The sequence below is a fragment of the Vigna radiata genome, chromosome 3, assembly GCF_000741045.1.
Source record: "Vigna radiata var. radiata cultivar VC1973A chromosome 3, Vradiata_ver6, whole genome shotgun sequence".
Taxonomy (NCBI): domain Eukaryota; kingdom Viridiplantae; phylum Streptophyta; class Magnoliopsida; order Fabales; family Fabaceae; genus Vigna; species Vigna radiata.
In genome coordinates, this window is record NC_028353.1 from 8,650,363 (window position 1) to 8,668,135 (window position 17,773).

Here is a 17,773-nt window from a genome sequence, read left to right on the forward strand (position 1 = left end):
AACACCAAGACCAAAACAAAACTATTTCTTCTTCACTTTGTGCACTAAAATTTGGTAACTCGTACATTTAAATTTGGAAAAACATTGTATGAACTTATATAAATATAACCGAAATGTGATTGAAGAATTAGGTCAAGTTGAATAGAATTTGAAACAGAATGAAAAGAGGAACAAGTTGAGTGGGTGGAGCACATGGTTTCTGTGGGTAAACACTAATGAATGGAATTAATTAAGCTTGGAGAAATGTGAAGTTTAGGCGTAGAGCACCACACAACAAATAGCTGGTGGGCACAAATGAAAGGGAATAGAGATAAAATTGCGTACACGCAATGGGTGCACAACCTCTTCATCAGGTGCTTCCCCTTCTAACACACTAACCAATAACCTATGTGTGGGAAATGCAAATTCAATAGAAACGCATATTTCGTCCCACCCACCAAAACTTCCCAGTTTCTTTCTACATTCTTTACTTTCTTAACTGGACTTTGCGTCTAATTACAAAACTGATAAAAATGGACCCATTCACTGAATTCCAGAGTCATTTTTCAAATTTTTATGTTGTCGGCAGCTCTGAACTGGCTACCATATCTAATTCTCACTGTTTATTTGCTTACTATATTGTTCCAAACTATTGCTAAAGTATCTCATAACTTAAACTAAATTTGGAAGTTTCTTTGGGTGGGAGAGTCATCAAAATGTAAACTGGTTTGCACCATTTTGAAACAATTGCTTTATCATCTTTAAAACTAATAATAAAGCTCAGCTACTAAATCATATTTTACAATTGTTTTTACTATATTTTACGTAATGTTGGAATTTAAGTAATTAAAAAGTTTTTTTATTAGATATACGCATATGTGATAAGGATAAATAAGTCTAATATAATGTATTTGAGTTGAAATGGGATGTTAAGTTTTTTTAAGTGGTTAATTAATGAGTTTTTGATAAAGATACACATCTTCTGTATGAACAATAACTTAATAAATATTTATATTTCATTAATTAAAAAATATTTGCACCTACTTATTATTATAAATTAATCTCTAATCGATAATAACAACTTTTTTTAACGTAAATGTTCATAATGCAATCATGTATTATATAGATTGGTCCCACTATATGAAAATATATCCTTAAATTTTCTTAACCTTGTGGCACACCTAATAGAAAAATGACACATTTAATTTTATAGGCTATTCTTCTTGAATTAGTCTATATTTTAAAATAAAAATACGATACGATTGGTGTGGAATAGATGTGTCTTGAATATAGGATGTTTGTCTATTATCCCCCATGATAAATTAATTTTACTTTGAATAATAAAAACAACAAAACTTTGCAGCATGTGTTTGTAAAAAAGGTGGTGATGAGCATGTGCTATCATCGCACCTTCTATAATTTTATATTTTTATTTTATCAATTTAGAACGAAGTTGAAATAGTAAGTGTTGTATGGAAAGACGATTTTTGATAATTATGACATGCAGATCCACGAGGTTGAAAAAAAAAAGGATTTCAAGATAACTTTATTACACTGTGAATTTAATTTAAATATGTTGATAACGTAAAAAAATTATACTTCCATTTCATTATACTTGTGTAAGAAACACTTTCATTCATTGATTTTTCTAATGAGAATTAATGTATTAAGTGAATTTAGAAAAGTATCAAACTATATTGTTTTCATTTTCTCCTCATGGCCATAACATCAAGGACAAATGAAAAATAGAAAAAAAATCTTAGTTAAAAAAATAGTATAAAACAATAAAAGTGGTCACAAGACAAAAAAAGAAAAGAAGAACTACTCAATACTTGACATAACTACCGCTTATAGCGGTGTCTCGTGTTCTCATTAAAACCAGACTGCACTTTTCTTTATTACACATAACAACATTAAAACCAAATCCATAATTTACTTTTGACATTTCCTCTTTTGTACAAACATCTTAATGTGATTATAATAATTGGGAATCCTTTTTTGAAACACAATTCTTAGTTTGAATTTACACGAATTCAACTAAATTGAGTAAAGATTAAACGAAAGTTCTAATTTTGATTTGGTACCAGTATAAACTTTTGATCGAGCAGAGCATCAAAATTAATGTAGAAAAAAGAAAAAGTGGAAAGAGAGTCCGTGACAGAAACGGTGTTCGCAAGATGTTTATTTAGCAAGCGTGAACTTTATACGATTCCAAACGTAGTGTTGTGTGTATAAATCTGATTCCTCTTCTTCCTTCCTTCATTTTCTTTATCTTTCTCGTTAGTTATTACCACCTTAGTAACTCTTCCTTGATTAGCTCCGAAATTTTAGAGTAGAGAAAACATTTTTCAATAAAAATGGCTTTTCATCTGTTGGTAATGTCTGATTTGGGTGTGCATTATTGTTTGCTTCATTAGCCTAACAAAGCACAGTGTTTTTGCCAACTCACCAAGTGTTGTTTGCCCATGGCGAGAGTTTTCTGGACTGCCATTGCTATAGCACTAGTTTTCAGCAGCTGGGTTGATGGGTTCGAAGGTTATTATGAACATCAATTCAATGAAACAGAGTTGTCTTTATTAGAGGCTCATGAAGCTTCCTTATCCTACGCCGGGAGTAATCTTCTGCTGGTAGGACTCACCCTTGTGCAAAATGCTGCTGCTAAAGGAGCAGGTAATCATCCAGTTCCAACCTTTGTTATTTTATTTATTTTTCATTTTATAAGCAAATGAATTAGCCTATGACTCAGTAGTATGAAGTATAACTGTTGTTGCCACCTCTCAATTTTTAATATTATGTTGTTACTTGGAATGTACTTTGTCTGATTGATATTGTTCTGTTTTCTCTTTCATTTTTTAAATTTTTTTCTTACAAGTTTTTGATTCTGAACTTTTTAAGTACTAAGTCCTTGCAGCTGTCTCTCCGCAGCATTAATTAGCCTAGCGTGTCTCAATTAATTTTAACCAAGTAAAATATGAATGTTTCCACATGCAGGAACTGCAATATATTTATGGAATATTTGGCATTGAACAGCCGTTTTTTACCATAATTAAGAATTCTTTGGCTTTAATTTGGCTAAATGTAATTCCTTTCTTTGGATTTGGCAGTTTGCTTGGATGGAACATTACCCGGTTATCATTTGCACCGGGGATATGGATCAGGAGCAAATAGCTGGCTTATTAATTTAGAGGTATTGTTTTGTTTTTATTCATTTTATTTTTCTGTGGTAGTTTTTACCTCGTAAAACATGCCTTGCAAAAGGTTGATATGCATTTCTTTTTCACACTTGGAAAGCATTTGTAAATTGTAGTGAATGAGTTGATGGTATCTGGTTTTTGGTACATGACATGCATAGAAACAAAAATGTTTTTGGATCTCTAAATGTCATTGAGATTCTTTTTTAAGCATTATGTACTGATCAACTTACTTCTCAGCTTGATAGGCTGTAACGGTTTAGAGTGATGTTGAAGTGAATTGTGTGGCAGGGTGGTGGATGGTGTAATAATATCAGAACATGTGTTTATCGCAAGAAAACTCGGCGTGGATCATCAGATTTCATGGAAAAAGAGATATATTTTACTGGAATATTGAGTAATAAGGCTGAAGAAAATCCAGGTTTCTTTTCAGTTGAAAAATCTGAGATGATCAAATTCTTCTATTTTCTTTTCCTTGTTATATGCATCAGCCGTTCTGTTTATGTTATTGTTCCTCATGTTCGTAGATTTTTTCAACTGGAATAGAGTAAAGCTTCGTTATTGTGATGGTGCCTCATTTGCTGGGGACAGTGAAGATGAGGTAGAGTTTGATATTCTGATGTTCCTAAAATTAATATTTTGGTTACAAGAAGATGAAATAACAGAAGCTGTTACCTTAAAAGTTTAGTATAATATGTGGAATAGCATTCTGAACTGTTCACTTTAATGAGTGCAATTTGAGAAAGTTACTGTCAATTTGCATTTTAATAAATTTGCAGTGGAAAATTTTAACAATTTTTAAACTCTTGGTACCATATGGTTTAATGCTAGTGCGAGACTCTTTTCACAGTTAGTCAAACAAAAGTAAATCGAACATGAAGTACAAAGGAAAAGGTTTAAACTCACAAGAGGACTAGTTTTGCAACATACAGATTCTATATTATATGGGCTTGTTTGGTTAACTAGGTGTAAAGTGGGAAAAATGAAAATACAAAACAGGTTGAAATGAAGACAAAATACATCCACCTTCTTATGAATTTATTGTACCAAGAGACAACATAGTGATTTTCGTTCCAATCTGCTTAAGTGTTTGTTTTTTCCTATTCTCGAATTCACTTGATGATCAATTAATTGAAGAATATTCAAACTGTATTTACTTTCATAAATTGTTTGTCAAAATAGACTGCTGAACTGCAATTCAGAGGACAACGTATTTGGACAGCTGCCATGGAGGATTTGATGTCAAAGGGAATGCGTTTTGCCGATCAGGTTATAGAAGAAACTATTAAACATGGATATATGTATAATACTATGTCAGTAATATTTCTTTTCATGTAATGTGCATTTAATTTTGCTTCAGGCTCTTCTTTCGGGATGCTCCGCGGGTGGGTTAGCTACTATTATTCATTGTGATGAATTTCGTGGTCTCTTTCCAATGACCACCAGAGTCAAATGTCTAAGCGATGCTGGGTTGTTTCTTGATGCGTATGTGGCAAGCTGTCTACTTCATGCTTTCACTGCAATTTCCACCATCATCATACAATTTTCGTTCTTAATTTAGTGTCCAATTGTTGTTCCCTTGGAATTATAGGATTGACGTATCTGGCGGCCGTACACTCAGGAACTTATACAGTGGTGTTGTAGGATTGCAGGTAAGATAGTACGATTTATTAAGAAACTACTTCCATATTCAATTATTTCATGGTTGTCTTGAAAATTTGACTTATAGTATGTGTTTCAACAACACCTACAAAACCAAAAGCTAGCGTTGAATATAGTATGAAATCATACTATGAGCAGTTAAACTGTATTCTGAAACCAATTTTAGTTGAAACAGTTTGTATGGTTTGAAAACTTGGTCATTTACATGGGTATAAACTTCAAGGGATGCTGATAAATATTTGTTTAATCATTGCAGGGAGCGCAGAAGAATCTGCCTCAAATTTGTACTAATCACCTTGATCCCATCTCGGTATTCATTGCCTTGTACCAAAAATTTAGGAATATCAGTTTCGTTTAAACTAATATGCAGAAAAGGGATGCATCATTGTTTCTTGCTCTTAATTGAACTTTCACTGACTTGTTTTCTACTCCATTTTCAGTGCTTCTTTCCTCAAAACTTGATTGCCAGTGTTAAGACCCCGCTATTCATTCTTAATGCTGCTTATGATTCATGGCAGGTAAATTGTGTCATTTTATCAACTGGTAATAAATCATAAATTCTAGATCATTATATTAGCCATTGACAAATTAGACTTGATAAATACCTATCCCTGCTTATCATCAGATCCAGTCCAGTTTAGCTCCTCCATCTGCAGATCCGCATGGCTATTGGCGTGATTGTAGATTAAATCATGCTAAATGTACTGCACCGCAAATCCAATATCTGCAAGGTAATAAAGATGCTGTAGAGAAATAGCAATTACTATAAGTGGAGGGAGGCCTTTAATAAATTATTAAACTGATTGAGATATTTCATTATCTCTTTGGTGCAGGATTCAGGAATCACATGCTGAATGTTATTAAAGACTTCGCAAGAGCAAACCAGAATGGCTTGTTTATTAACTCATGTTTTTCTCACTGCCAAACTGAGAGACAGGATACATGGTTTGCTGACAATTCTCCTGTTATTAGGAACAAGGTCAGTCTGACACTTTGGACTAATGCAATGTCAAACAACATAGGAAGTTATAGATGGTTTTTAAATATGCGGCTACATAATAGTGATTGCTGGCTATTTCTATTAATATAATATAATATATAGTTAAATTATGTTCTAGATATTGATCAATGTGCTTGTGCAGGCTATTGCTCTGGCTGTTGGAGATTGGTATTTCGATCGAGCAGGTGTTAAGGTTATTGATTGTCCATACCCTTGTGATAATACGTGCCATCATCTGATTTTCAGATGAGCCAAACTTCATCCATCGTCTCATTCATTTCTGCGCTACTTCTCATAAGTGGAGGATTATGTCATTCAATTAAATTATGGAAAACAAATAAAAAAAAAAACTGAGAATGCCAAGTTGGGAAAACAAATCTATCGACCATTACCATGTTGGGAATGCCAAGTTGCAGCAATAACCAAATGTTATAGTTTAGTTCCCTTCTAGCTTACAATGAAAAAGAACGTGTACCAACAAAGTTTGGCACACTTAGCTGCAGATTTCTGTGTTTTTAACTGTCTTAGGAATTTGGTTCATGATTGTGTATGTGACAAAACTTCATTACAAAAGGTAGCACTCATTTAAGTACTTTACGCCATACTATTGCTATAGAAGAAATTAGAAAAAAAAGAAGGATGAATTTATCTGAATTTAAATTATTAGTCCCCCTGCCCTTGCTAAAAAATAAAGTAAAAAACGAAACAATTATACGTGAGAATGAATCACTCGAAACATTATCTTAAATTGAAGAATGGCAAGGACTTCTTACACCTTATCAAATTTCTTGGTGCACCCAATTAAAAGTTTCCGGAAAATTATATCCGTAATAGAAATGGAGTGATTATCTACAGAAAAAATAAAAGAAAAATCGGATTTATTTTAATGTGTTGCGGAAACCAAATTCCGGAATGATAGAATCACTTAAAATAGCCCACAAGAGCTGAGTTTGGGCGCACTACACGTTATTGGGCTGGGTATGGCCCAAAGTTGCTTATGTTGCAGTTGCCCAACCCAATCACTTACTAAATTCGAACAACTCACAAGATTCCAAACTGTTTGGACAAAAAAAAAAAACATTCAATGCTTTAACTACACTTAGCCATGTACTGCGTAGAAGTCATGGAGATGATATACATATGAAGGGGTGGATGAGTCTCACATTACTTGATCTGATTAACTCTAACTAAATTTGATTTGGTTCAAATTATTGATTAAGTTCATATTTTAAAATTCAAGTATCTTTTGTTGGAATATCGAACACATAAAACTTGATTCAACAAGAACCAGTATAATAATATCAATGTTGTATGATTTTATAGTTTTGACTTTTGAAATTATTCATTAATACTTTTTCTTTCATTTCATTATGATTTGCTATTCTGTATTATTTCAGTAATAGACTCGATTGTACTTAAAATTAATCAATTTGTAGCTAACCATTTCAAGAATTTGATTTTCATTGAGAAGGATTCAACCCACCGTATCAAACTTACCTGGATGACCTTGCATATGATTTTTTTTTATGATATGCAATATAAAGTTGGTCATGCTCAAGATTTTATAGAGAATATTCTGTTTAAAACGTGGGTTTAAAGCCGCTAATTTTTAATTAGAATCCGACATTAACACTGGTTCCTATTCATAGTGCAATACGTTAAACATGGGCCTTAGATTGTTACCATTGCTTAAAAACTGATATAAATTAACCTTCTCCGGGATCAAATCTTCCGACAAGGTTATTTAATAATCATCACCGTCCTTATTAGTTCAATCATTATCCAAATCATTTTATTCATCTTTGTCATAATCAACAAATTGTCTATTGGTTACTTTTCTTTTAAATGTAGATAGTCTCGAAGACAATAATTAAAAATTAAAACTTTTGTTTATGAAACATGATACAGATATATTTTCACCCTTGCTTGTAATTAAAAATTATTTTATTATATTTTTTTTTATTAGAATCGTGTGTTTGGAAGCAACTTTGTGAGGTTTGTTTAGCAACAATATAAATTAGTATATTATGTGGAAGATCAAACATGGGATTGGTTTGCCATTATCCGAGATTTTTGTTGTGTTCCTGGACAGTGATGATTGTAGGGTCATAGAAAATAAAGGCAATAATTTGTTTCACATGGTTCAAGATTCTAAACATGGAATCAGAAATGTCCATAAATTAAACAACGAAGAAGCCAGAGAATATTTAAAGACTAAGACTAGTTATTGAATTTGTGCGTGCACATGGACAATATAAGGACTATTTTTCAAATAATTAAATTTAAGAATGTGAAGGGGGGTGGCTTTAATATTTGTAACTATGACTCCAGAATTTGTCCTTATCTATCAATAATAAATATTCAATCTTTTAAAATATTCCTCTTTCTGCATCACCCTTATGCTACCTCTCTCATTGAATGATGTAAGAAGCCTAAATTGAAATATATAATAATCTACGTGGATCACGTAAATTACAATATGAAATAGTTGAATCAAATTGCATACGTTCATGAGTGATTTTAGATATAAAAAATTGAGTTTACTTTAATCTTACAAAAAAATTAGATTAGTTTTGTAAGTTATTACTAAAATTATATCCTATTTGAAAATGTGTTTTTTCAACAATAAGTTATTTTCTTCTTAAATTTAAGTACTGGTATTTAATAGTTTAATTTTTAAAAGTTATATTACTATAATAGTTTATTATAATTGTATTGGAAGAACCGGACGGTATGAAACGTGTATTAAAAATGATACCGAAGTTCGATCACAACTCTCGGATTAGGACAAGATTAAGGTAAGACATGATTAGGATTATTGGACATTATTGGGTCGTGATTAAGATTCCACTAATCATAAGTCCATGGTAAAAACTATAAATAGAGATCAAAAGTATGAGGTAGGTGATTCACATTTACTGCACATTTATTACTGCTCTTGATTTACTGAGTAAATAGTGTACTGACTTGAACATCAGAGAATCTTTGACAAGTACTCGACCGGACGATATCCATTCAAAAGGGAACTGGAAGCCAGACTGTCAGTGTTCACAGAAAAAAATTGAAAGCAAATTGTGAAAAGTATCGATGGTAACTTGATTCTAGAATCGAAAGAATAATTTAAAATAATTTAATTCAATTCAATATGATGAAAGTAGATTATGCATCACAAAAACTAGGAAGGAAATAAGGTGTTGAAAGCAATTTTATGAAACTTTCTATTGTACCACAAAAACACAAAGTGTAGTGTGGTCATTTGAGATAAATCTCTATTTTATGATGTAAGATTATCTTCGTACAAAGTTTAAACTCTAGTTGTTAATTAATAATAATTTATTTATTGGTTACTAATTAATAAACGCGTTTCTTCATTTAGTAAATGACATTAAATAAGGGCTTAAATCAGTTGTCATAATTATACATATAACTAAAAACAATTATAAGTTTAATAGATTCTTTATTAGTTAACCATTAATGATTCAAGTATTTAGTCATAATCAATATCTATTAAAGTGGCATCGTGTGACATTAGGTATTTAGAATCAAAATATACTAAATGACTTGTTCATTAATTGAGATGATATCCGATTAAAGGAAATAGTTTTACCATTTTATGAAAAGTATGGTATTGATAATGATCAATATCTGCTAGCTTTGAGTTTGTTTAATAACCATATACGTTCTTACCAAGGGTTTATACGTGTAATTTAAGAAATTAAATTTATTTAATTTTTTATTAGGTGAAATTAAAGATTATTTATTAAGTACGGATCGGATTCGAATTAAATTTAATTTTATTAATATTCTAGTTTTTATATTTAATAATTTAATTATCAACTTATGATTTACTTTCGGATTAATTTAGATGAATTATTATGATTCATGATAGATGACTTTTTTTATAGAACTTTTATTTTAACGTCGAATAAATAAAATCAATATATTAAATATTTAAAAAATTACATAAATAATTTCAATGATTGTTTTTATGATATATTACAATTTCATATATTTTATTATTAAATTTTAATAAAAGAATATCATATTGAAAAAAATTAAAATATATCCATAGATTTATAAATATTAAAATTTTAATTTCAAATTAAATTAAATATCAAAAAATTATAATTTACTATTTGATGATTGTTTGTTTTAAAAGTTGTATTTATTCAACATTACCATACATGTAGTGTTATCGAAATGAGTTTAAACTCAGTCTATCATTGATTCAAGTTGAATTGAATTTAAAAAGAACTTAAATTTTGATATAAATTAATTTTAAGCTTAATTCATTAAAAATTCAGTTGATCTACATATAATAAGTTTGGTTATTAATTTATCTAATTTTTTGAAGTTATGATCCTAAATCTATTTAACTCGTTAATCTATAATAAGTTAGACCAAATTTATTTATTTTTTAACTCGTGAATAAATGAATTAAACTGAATTATTTGCTAACCAATCCATAGTGAACGTGTTGGATGACACAGAAGGTGCATTAACTCGTGCGCTAAATTTGTTCGGAAATTCCGCGGTGAGGATTGAGAGTTATTTATTCTCGTAAGATGTTATTAATAATATTAATTTTGTGTGTGGCTGTCATTTCCAATGTCACTCAGACTAAAAAACAAGGAAACCTATTTCAGTGTCATGAGTTGTGGGACCCATTCATGCAGAATTCTATCGTCACAACTTCAAATTCGTACTTTTTCTATCATGCAATAAATATATTTTCATAATCAACTGATTTTAAGTTTCAAATCTTTAATATATAATTCTATTAAATATTAATACTATTCCAATGAATAGTTATCTTCAGTACAAATTAAGCAAAATGTATCAAAGTATACGACAATTCTCTTAATAGATGGAATTCACTTTCTTTAATAATATTATTTCTCGAACACTCTCCAAATTATAAATATATTTTTCAATAACTCTTTTATTTACTCCTCTGATAACGAAAAGTATTTTAGAAAAAAAAATTGAATTAAGATAAATAGTGTTTCTTCTAAACTAATCCAAAGAGTTTGCTTTTGATTTTGATTTCAGTGTAATTAAAATAGAAACACAGTTTACAATTGAAAGCTAAAATTTGTAAACAATATTCTTACAGTAAACTTAAAGAAAGTAAGTGTTTATCTATTTGGGACATAAAAAATGTTATACAATACAAGCAGGATCCAACGAGAGTTGTGTCTTTTTTTATTATTATTTTCAATTCATAAATTAAAAAAAGAAAAAAACAACTTGGATAGAAGGGGTTGAATTTTCTCCATTAATTTCAAGCTATATAAAAAAAATTGAGGTAAAACTTTGAAAGAAAGAATGGAATTTAATTTTTAAATTAAGAGTTATATAATATTTATAAAAATTGAATCATGATATTAAATTTCTATTAATATAGTATTGTAGTGTTTCATTTTAAAAATCATTAAATTAAAATAATATTTATTATAATAAAATTTTCCTTTCTTTTATTTTGTCAAAGTTGGCAAAGCACTGGTCAACCAAACTATCTTGTTTAATTAATTTGGTTCACAATAGATAATGATGAAACATTTCAATAAGAATGTTTTATCATTGTTCTTATCTCATGCAAAATTTCAACACAATCCCTAATTTCAACTCCATGTTAATCAAAACCTTCAATATAAGACCTAAGTTAGGTTATAATACATTAATATAAACATATAGTTAAATGTAAAATTTAAAAAGTACATGTATATAATTAAAACCATGGTGAAAACTGAGAAAGTTATATGGAACATGGAAATGTAAGTAAAATGTGTAGCATTATTTCATTATGTTGTTTTAATTTTTAGTTGCACCGCTTCTTTATAATAAAATTTGTGTTTAGGAGATAGATTTTGGAAAATGAATTTAAATAATGATGATAGGAAATTATTTAAATTTGAGAAATAAATGGTGTAATAATCTGAGGTACGAGATATTTAAAGAAAATATTATTAAATAAAATTAGATAATTATTATTTTATTTTTAAGAATAAATATAATAATATTATAATTAAAAAATTGAAAATAAAATATTGAATAGATTGATAGATTAAAAAATATTTTAATTGGTAAAATAGAATATTATAATTTTATCCGAATTCATAAAAGTAAGTGAAAATAAATTGTAATTAGTAATTATTTAAAATATAAAAAATAAATATTGATAAAAATATATTAAATTAAAAATTGGTTTATTGAAATTAGCCATGGTAAAATTTGATTAAACACAAAAGGAGAATTATGTAATTTTATTTTACTTTGATTTTTTGATCTTTCCCTGGAAATGATAATCGGAAAGAAAGACAATAAGACAAGATTAGAAAGAAAGAAGGCGTTAAAGAAGTTGGGATGAGTCTTTATTAAAGTGAATTAGTGGGTGTGGGTTATTTAGATTTTTGTAGGTTGCAGAGACTACAGTGGGAATTAAAACTGTCAACAGTTTTGGATTGCGTAGATTAGAAAGACGTAGAGTGGTAGTAGTAGTAGTCTATAATTTTCTTATCTTCACTCGCTAAGGTTTGTCCAATAAGTGTAAACACTCTTTTATCTGTATGAGACAGTGATAGACACCCATTAAAGAAAAAACGGTACCACGACACAAAAGAAAATAACTTCACTGGATTCTCAATTGGAAAAGGATCAAGTGAAAAGCTGACTGTGTAGTAGCAAATCACGGACACACAAAAGATCATCATACTAGATTTCAAACTGTATTGTGTCACACGCACGCTCCATCACCTTAATGGTAACTATTACACAATATAGCAAAAAAACAAGATCACTTTTATCATAAATAATAATTGTATGTAGATCCATATGAATACTGTATAAGGAATCGAGATCTGTATGGAACAAGCCTTATTCTGTGTTTAATGAACAAAGTGATGGATGAAGAAGAAGAAGCTTGAATCAATCACAAATATTAGTTATACTGTAACATAATGCTGATTGCTGAGGTGTTTCTTTTTTGGTATAAATCGGACACATTTACAATATCAAAAGAAAAATTTACAGCACACACCTGCGGTCAGAACTCACGACAAATTTCTGACCTACTTCACATTGGAAATGTCGGCATCTTGCTCCACTCTTTGGTTGAGGTTTCCACGTGTTAAGTACAGTCATTGCCTGCAGGCTACAGGGATTGTCCAAAGGCTACTGAAAATCTCTGGAGATCTTTGCTATATATATCCGAGGGTTGAAAGTGCTGGCTGTGGTGCCAACTGGTACTTGATTCGTCTGCTATGAAGCCTGTTTCTGGCTTCACCTCGTCACTGTAGAGAGAGTGAGTGGTTTGATGCTGCTGCACTGTGCTTCCCAGGTAAAAAGGGGTGTTGTTCAGATACTCGGACCATTTGATGTCTTCTGCTTCTGATTGCAAGGGTACCACATGAGAAGAATTAGCATCTTTATTATCTGTCTTGGTGGCAGATTCTGCCTGCAGCCCCCATGTTATTGTGCTGCCATGATCAAGGAAGTTAGTGCTGCTTTGTAATTGGATGCTGCAGCTACTGCTCCCATTGCTTTTGCTTGCATTGTTGTTGTTGTTATTGCTGAAGGCACTTCCTTCCCAGTTCTGAACCCCGTCAGAAAATATGGAAGATGGGTTGTTGTTATTAGACTGGAGGCTGACAGTGGGCTTTACATGTGTTGAGAACACAGAATGGAGCATGGTGGAATTCAGCTCTGACATCATTTGGGAAGATGTGGAACCAGGAATGAAACAAAGTGGGGTGTTGTTGGGGTTTGCAGCAGTGAGTCCCATGTTTGGTCCATAGTTCAGGTGCTGGAAAGGGAAGTATCCCATTCCCATCATATCAGAACTAGCCATGGAACTGTTGTTGTCATGACAAGTGCCAAACCTGTCTAGGGTGCTGCTGCTGTTGTTGCCACCACCGCTGATCTTTGAGGTAGCAGAAACTTCAAGGGGATATCTATCCATTGGCATGGAAGTAGTACAAGTTATGGGCTTTTGTTTTGGTGGCTCAATAACACTCACCTCATTGGAGGCTTTCTGGTTGCTTCTGTCAGCCGTGAGAGGCTTGTCCTTGTCATTCTCAACCTCAGAGAGGGGTTGGTGTGTGTTTGGGTCAATGCCTCTTTGCCTAAGCTTCTTCTTCAGACAGGAATTCCATAGATTCTTTATCTCATTATCAGTTCTTCCTGGTAACTGGGCAGCGATCTGCGACCACCTGGTACACCCATCAAAAGTTCAAAACGCATAGAATCCCATAAACAAAAAGCACGAAACAAAAACATGTATTACCGACAAGCTGCAGAAATTGTTCCACCAAGAATTCTTGTAGTGGCAACAATCTACATGAGGAAAAGCCAAAAACGAAACAACTTGGAACACAATAACAGTACCTGTTGCCAAGGACTGCATGAAGTTCAATTATGGAGTTCTCTTCCTGCTGTGAGAACGCCCCTCTCTTCAAATCTGGCCTAAGGTAATTAATCCACCTTAATCTGCAGCTCTTGCCACACCTCTGAAGGCCTGGCATAGAAAGGAAGAAGAAAGTTTGAGAGAGAGAAAGAAGGAAGGGTAATAAATAAATTAATTAAAAGAGTTATTGTGTTGTGCAGATGCTGCAATACTGATAAAGTGATGAAAGATTATTATGTGTAGCACAGTAGTGGTACCAGCGAGTTTAGGAACGGAGCTCCAACATCCATGGCCATGTTTGGTGATGTAATTCAAAAGCTTCTCGTCTTCCTCAGGAGACCAGAGGCCTTTACGAAGCTTCTGTTTGTAGCAGCAAGAGTGTCTCCCCATGTGCGATTTGAAATGTTTGTTAAAAGCGGCAAAAGTCTTGTGTCAGAACCTACGTGGATGGTTAAGAAGGACACAGGAGCTTTGATGTGAATTAATGGGAAGCGTTGGAGCTTAAGAATTTTGCAACTTGCATAGAGATTCGAATATATAGAAGGAGCCTTATAATAAGAAGGGTGATTGGACACTGTCGTTTTGAATTTATATATCTGACCTTCCAGAACTAGCTTCATCTTTTTTCTTCACGAGACATTCCACATAATTGTTTCGGTCCCACACTCTCATCCAACGCTCCTCCTGCAACTCCTCTCTTAAATCCAACGGATCACATCCCACCAGGGAGGATCATATGCTTTGACTTATTTATGAGAATGTCCCACCACCACCATGGCCATTGCTCACCCTTTTTCTTTTCAGGTTTTTTGTTACCAGAAAATAGTCTTTGCACTTTTACAGCCAAGAGTTTTACACTCCCAATCAACTACTACTTACAACAACATCAACTGAGTTTGAAATTGATTAATACTGTATAATTATTTTTTATATTGTAAGAAAGATGAGACAGAATAGGTTAAATAATAATAATAAAAAAAAAAAAGAGTGATGTAAGAGGTATACGTAAAGAAAATAGGATGTGAAGGGAAAAAAACAGTTGAGAAATGTGTAAATATGGGAAAAGTTAAATTGGTTGTAAGGAAGTGAAGGTAGTCCTAAAGATAGGTATGTGCGAAATTGTGGTGGGTATAATTGCTACAATGGTAGCTAGGACGGTTTTCACTTTTAACCGACCTTGGTGGTTATGTTATGTAATATGTACCATGCTGGTTTAGAGCATATAGTTGTTATCTCGTGAGTTTGAAAGTTGTGGAGTGTGACGAAATTTCTCCATTCCCACATGACTTGGGTGAGAGAGAAGAAAGGAAGAAGCTTGAATGGAATTTGGAGGAGTGGCATGGCCTAGGGAAAGGCAAGTCCAAGATTAGTAATATGAAGTACAAATAAACCAGTAGAATTAAGAAGGGCAAAATTCTCGTGGAAAAGTAAAGGCTGAGAGAGGTAAGGTAAGCAAACAAAGCATACTGCATTAAATTGACGATAACAGAACCTTCTCTAGCTTCTCTTGCTCCTATTGCTGATAATACTTCAAGTTTTGAAAACTCTATAGCCCTTTCCTTTTCTTGTCCAACTTTTCCGCCAGATACTCTTTGGTACAAAACTGACCTTCTCTTCTTTTTAGCTTTTAGGGATCATTTTTCAAAAATCATTATCCTTTGGAAAAGTTCCATCATTTGGGTACAAATACAATTTTACTTTTGACAAACCAGCTAGTTAAGGTCACATTTCTTCTCATAGAAATTGTTGGACTTCAACCAACTATCCAAATGATTCATCATTTTTGCATTTTCATAATTAACTCTCTTTTTCATTAAATCTCCATTTCTTCAATTTCAACCTTCGATCTTTATCAAAATTCTGCGTCTCTGTGGAAACATACTAAAACCGTCCTTGTTTTATGTAGAGTACCATAACCATAGTTAATAATACAGACAAACAACTCTATACAAGTACGACAATCGCAATAATATAACTGTCCCTTTAATTCGCTTATCCAACCCTGCATTTTTTATAAACCTCCATCATTAATTTATCTTTACCACCAAACTTCACCTTCATTACGTCTAAACTCATCAAATTTCCTGTGTTACTATGTCTGCATCTCTGTCTCGTATCTAGTTAGTATTTATACCTCTCACTATCTACTGTCAAATTCTCATTACAGCCTGCAACTCATCAAACAATATTCCATCTCTACGAATGCATACTGCACTAAGAAAATATTCCCTTAACCTAATAAAAATTAAGGAAACATACATCTAGAATTGTTCAACTTCAAAAATATTACAGAATGGGAGACAAAAAAAAAAAAAAGTGACCAAAAAGTTAGAAAGTTTAAGTAATGCACAATTGATTTGTATTGAGTAAAGTCTCATAGTTTCAGCTTTGTGTACAGAAAAAAAATCATTCAGAAAAGTTAATTGTGGTTCAGTTAAAAAACAATTGTGTTTGCAAAAAGATGTTCAACAAGTTTGGCTAACGATAGCTTTCCCCCTCTATAGGGACAAATCAAAAAAGTGGAGCAGAGAGATCACAGGTCCAAAAAGCCCATCAGCATTCTGACTTTTGCTAGAAAAAGTCAATTTTAAATTGCATTGTAATTCGTGTCTTCGATGGAGATTGGAGGATTCCTCACTATGTCATTGAGTTCTTGCTGAAAGGTTATTATCTAAACTAAGCCTTTCACTCTACAGAGTTTGTCTGCTAGAGAATTCTAAAGTTAGCAGGAAAAAATGATAATACCACAACCAGTTAGTTAAATCAGGGACTAGTTACTGTGTGCTAACCATGGTATGTAATGAATAAAGTTGAACATAATTTATGCACTTAATTATTAAAAAAAAAAAAGTCTATTTTAACAATTTCGACTAAGAGAATTAGCCTTCAATTATCAGATATAGTTGTTGAGGGAAAAAAAAAAGGACATGGCCATCGAGTAGTAAATTAATCAAGTCATAGACATTCGCTTCAATCATTTCAAAACAGGAAAACTTAACAGCAATAAGGGTCGCAGCATGTGTCTAAAGTAATGTATATTGAAGATATATTGAAAGGGTGACCTACTTCTATCTTTTATGTGGGAAGAAAAAAATAATTACATTAGATATCTTGGAATAGAAGTATTACATGACATTGTACGCATAATAAATTAAACTTTTCCTTTGTCCTTCTGAGATGGCACAAATTGCACAATATTCTCTGCAAGTTATTCATGGCGCACAAGAATCCAAATTTGTGTCTTGTCTTGAAGTGCTTCATTTTTTCACAAACACGTTCTAAACCCGTAAGGGTATCTTCCTTCACCTCTCAATGATACAATACAAGTTTATATATTAGCAATATTAGTTTTGATATCTTTCTGCGATTGCGTGTCTATTTGTTCTGACATGTTGTGAGCTTCCGCGGCCTAAGCCATGTCCTAATTCAGCCATCCAATTGGGCATTTGAATTATAAATAAGTCCTCCATGGAAAGATGCTTGTAATCTCCATAGTCCACGACCATACCTCATCATGTACCTCTAGGCTTATCTTAT

At 32.0% G+C, this 17,773-nt stretch overlaps 2 protein-coding genes across 2 annotated transcripts; one reads left to right on the top strand and one right to left on the bottom strand.

Moving 5' to 3' along the window:
- Window positions 1-1,948: 1,948 nt before the first annotated feature.
- Window positions 1,949-6,429, top strand: LOC106757094 (pectin acetylesterase 12). The gene is made up of 12 exons (XM_014639682.2): window positions 1,949-2,649; window positions 3,084-3,166; window positions 3,462-3,591; window positions 3,698-3,771; window positions 4,353-4,439; window positions 4,531-4,655; window positions 4,762-4,822; window positions 5,089-5,142; window positions 5,273-5,350; window positions 5,458-5,563; window positions 5,666-5,811; window positions 5,975-6,429. Exons 1-12 carry the CDS (start codon window positions 2,445-2,447, stop codon window positions 6,080-6,082), a joined length of 1,257 nt encoding a protein of 418 aa, XP_014495168.1. The 5' UTR covers window positions 1,949-2,444; the 3' UTR covers window positions 6,083-6,429.
- Window positions 6,430-12,761: 6,332 nt separating this feature from the next.
- On the bottom strand, window positions 12,762-15,120 carry LOC106757123 (transcription factor MYB61). The gene is made up of 3 exons (XM_014639712.2): window positions 14,494-15,120; window positions 14,218-14,347; window positions 12,762-14,042 (listed from the first exon to the last, which is right to left on the bottom strand). Exons 1-3 carry the CDS (start codon window positions 14,624-14,626, stop codon window positions 12,986-12,988), a joined length of 1,320 nt encoding a protein of 439 aa, XP_014495198.1. The 5' UTR covers window positions 14,627-15,120; the 3' UTR covers window positions 12,762-12,985.
- Between the last annotated feature and the right edge of the window lie 2,653 nt (window positions 15,121-17,773).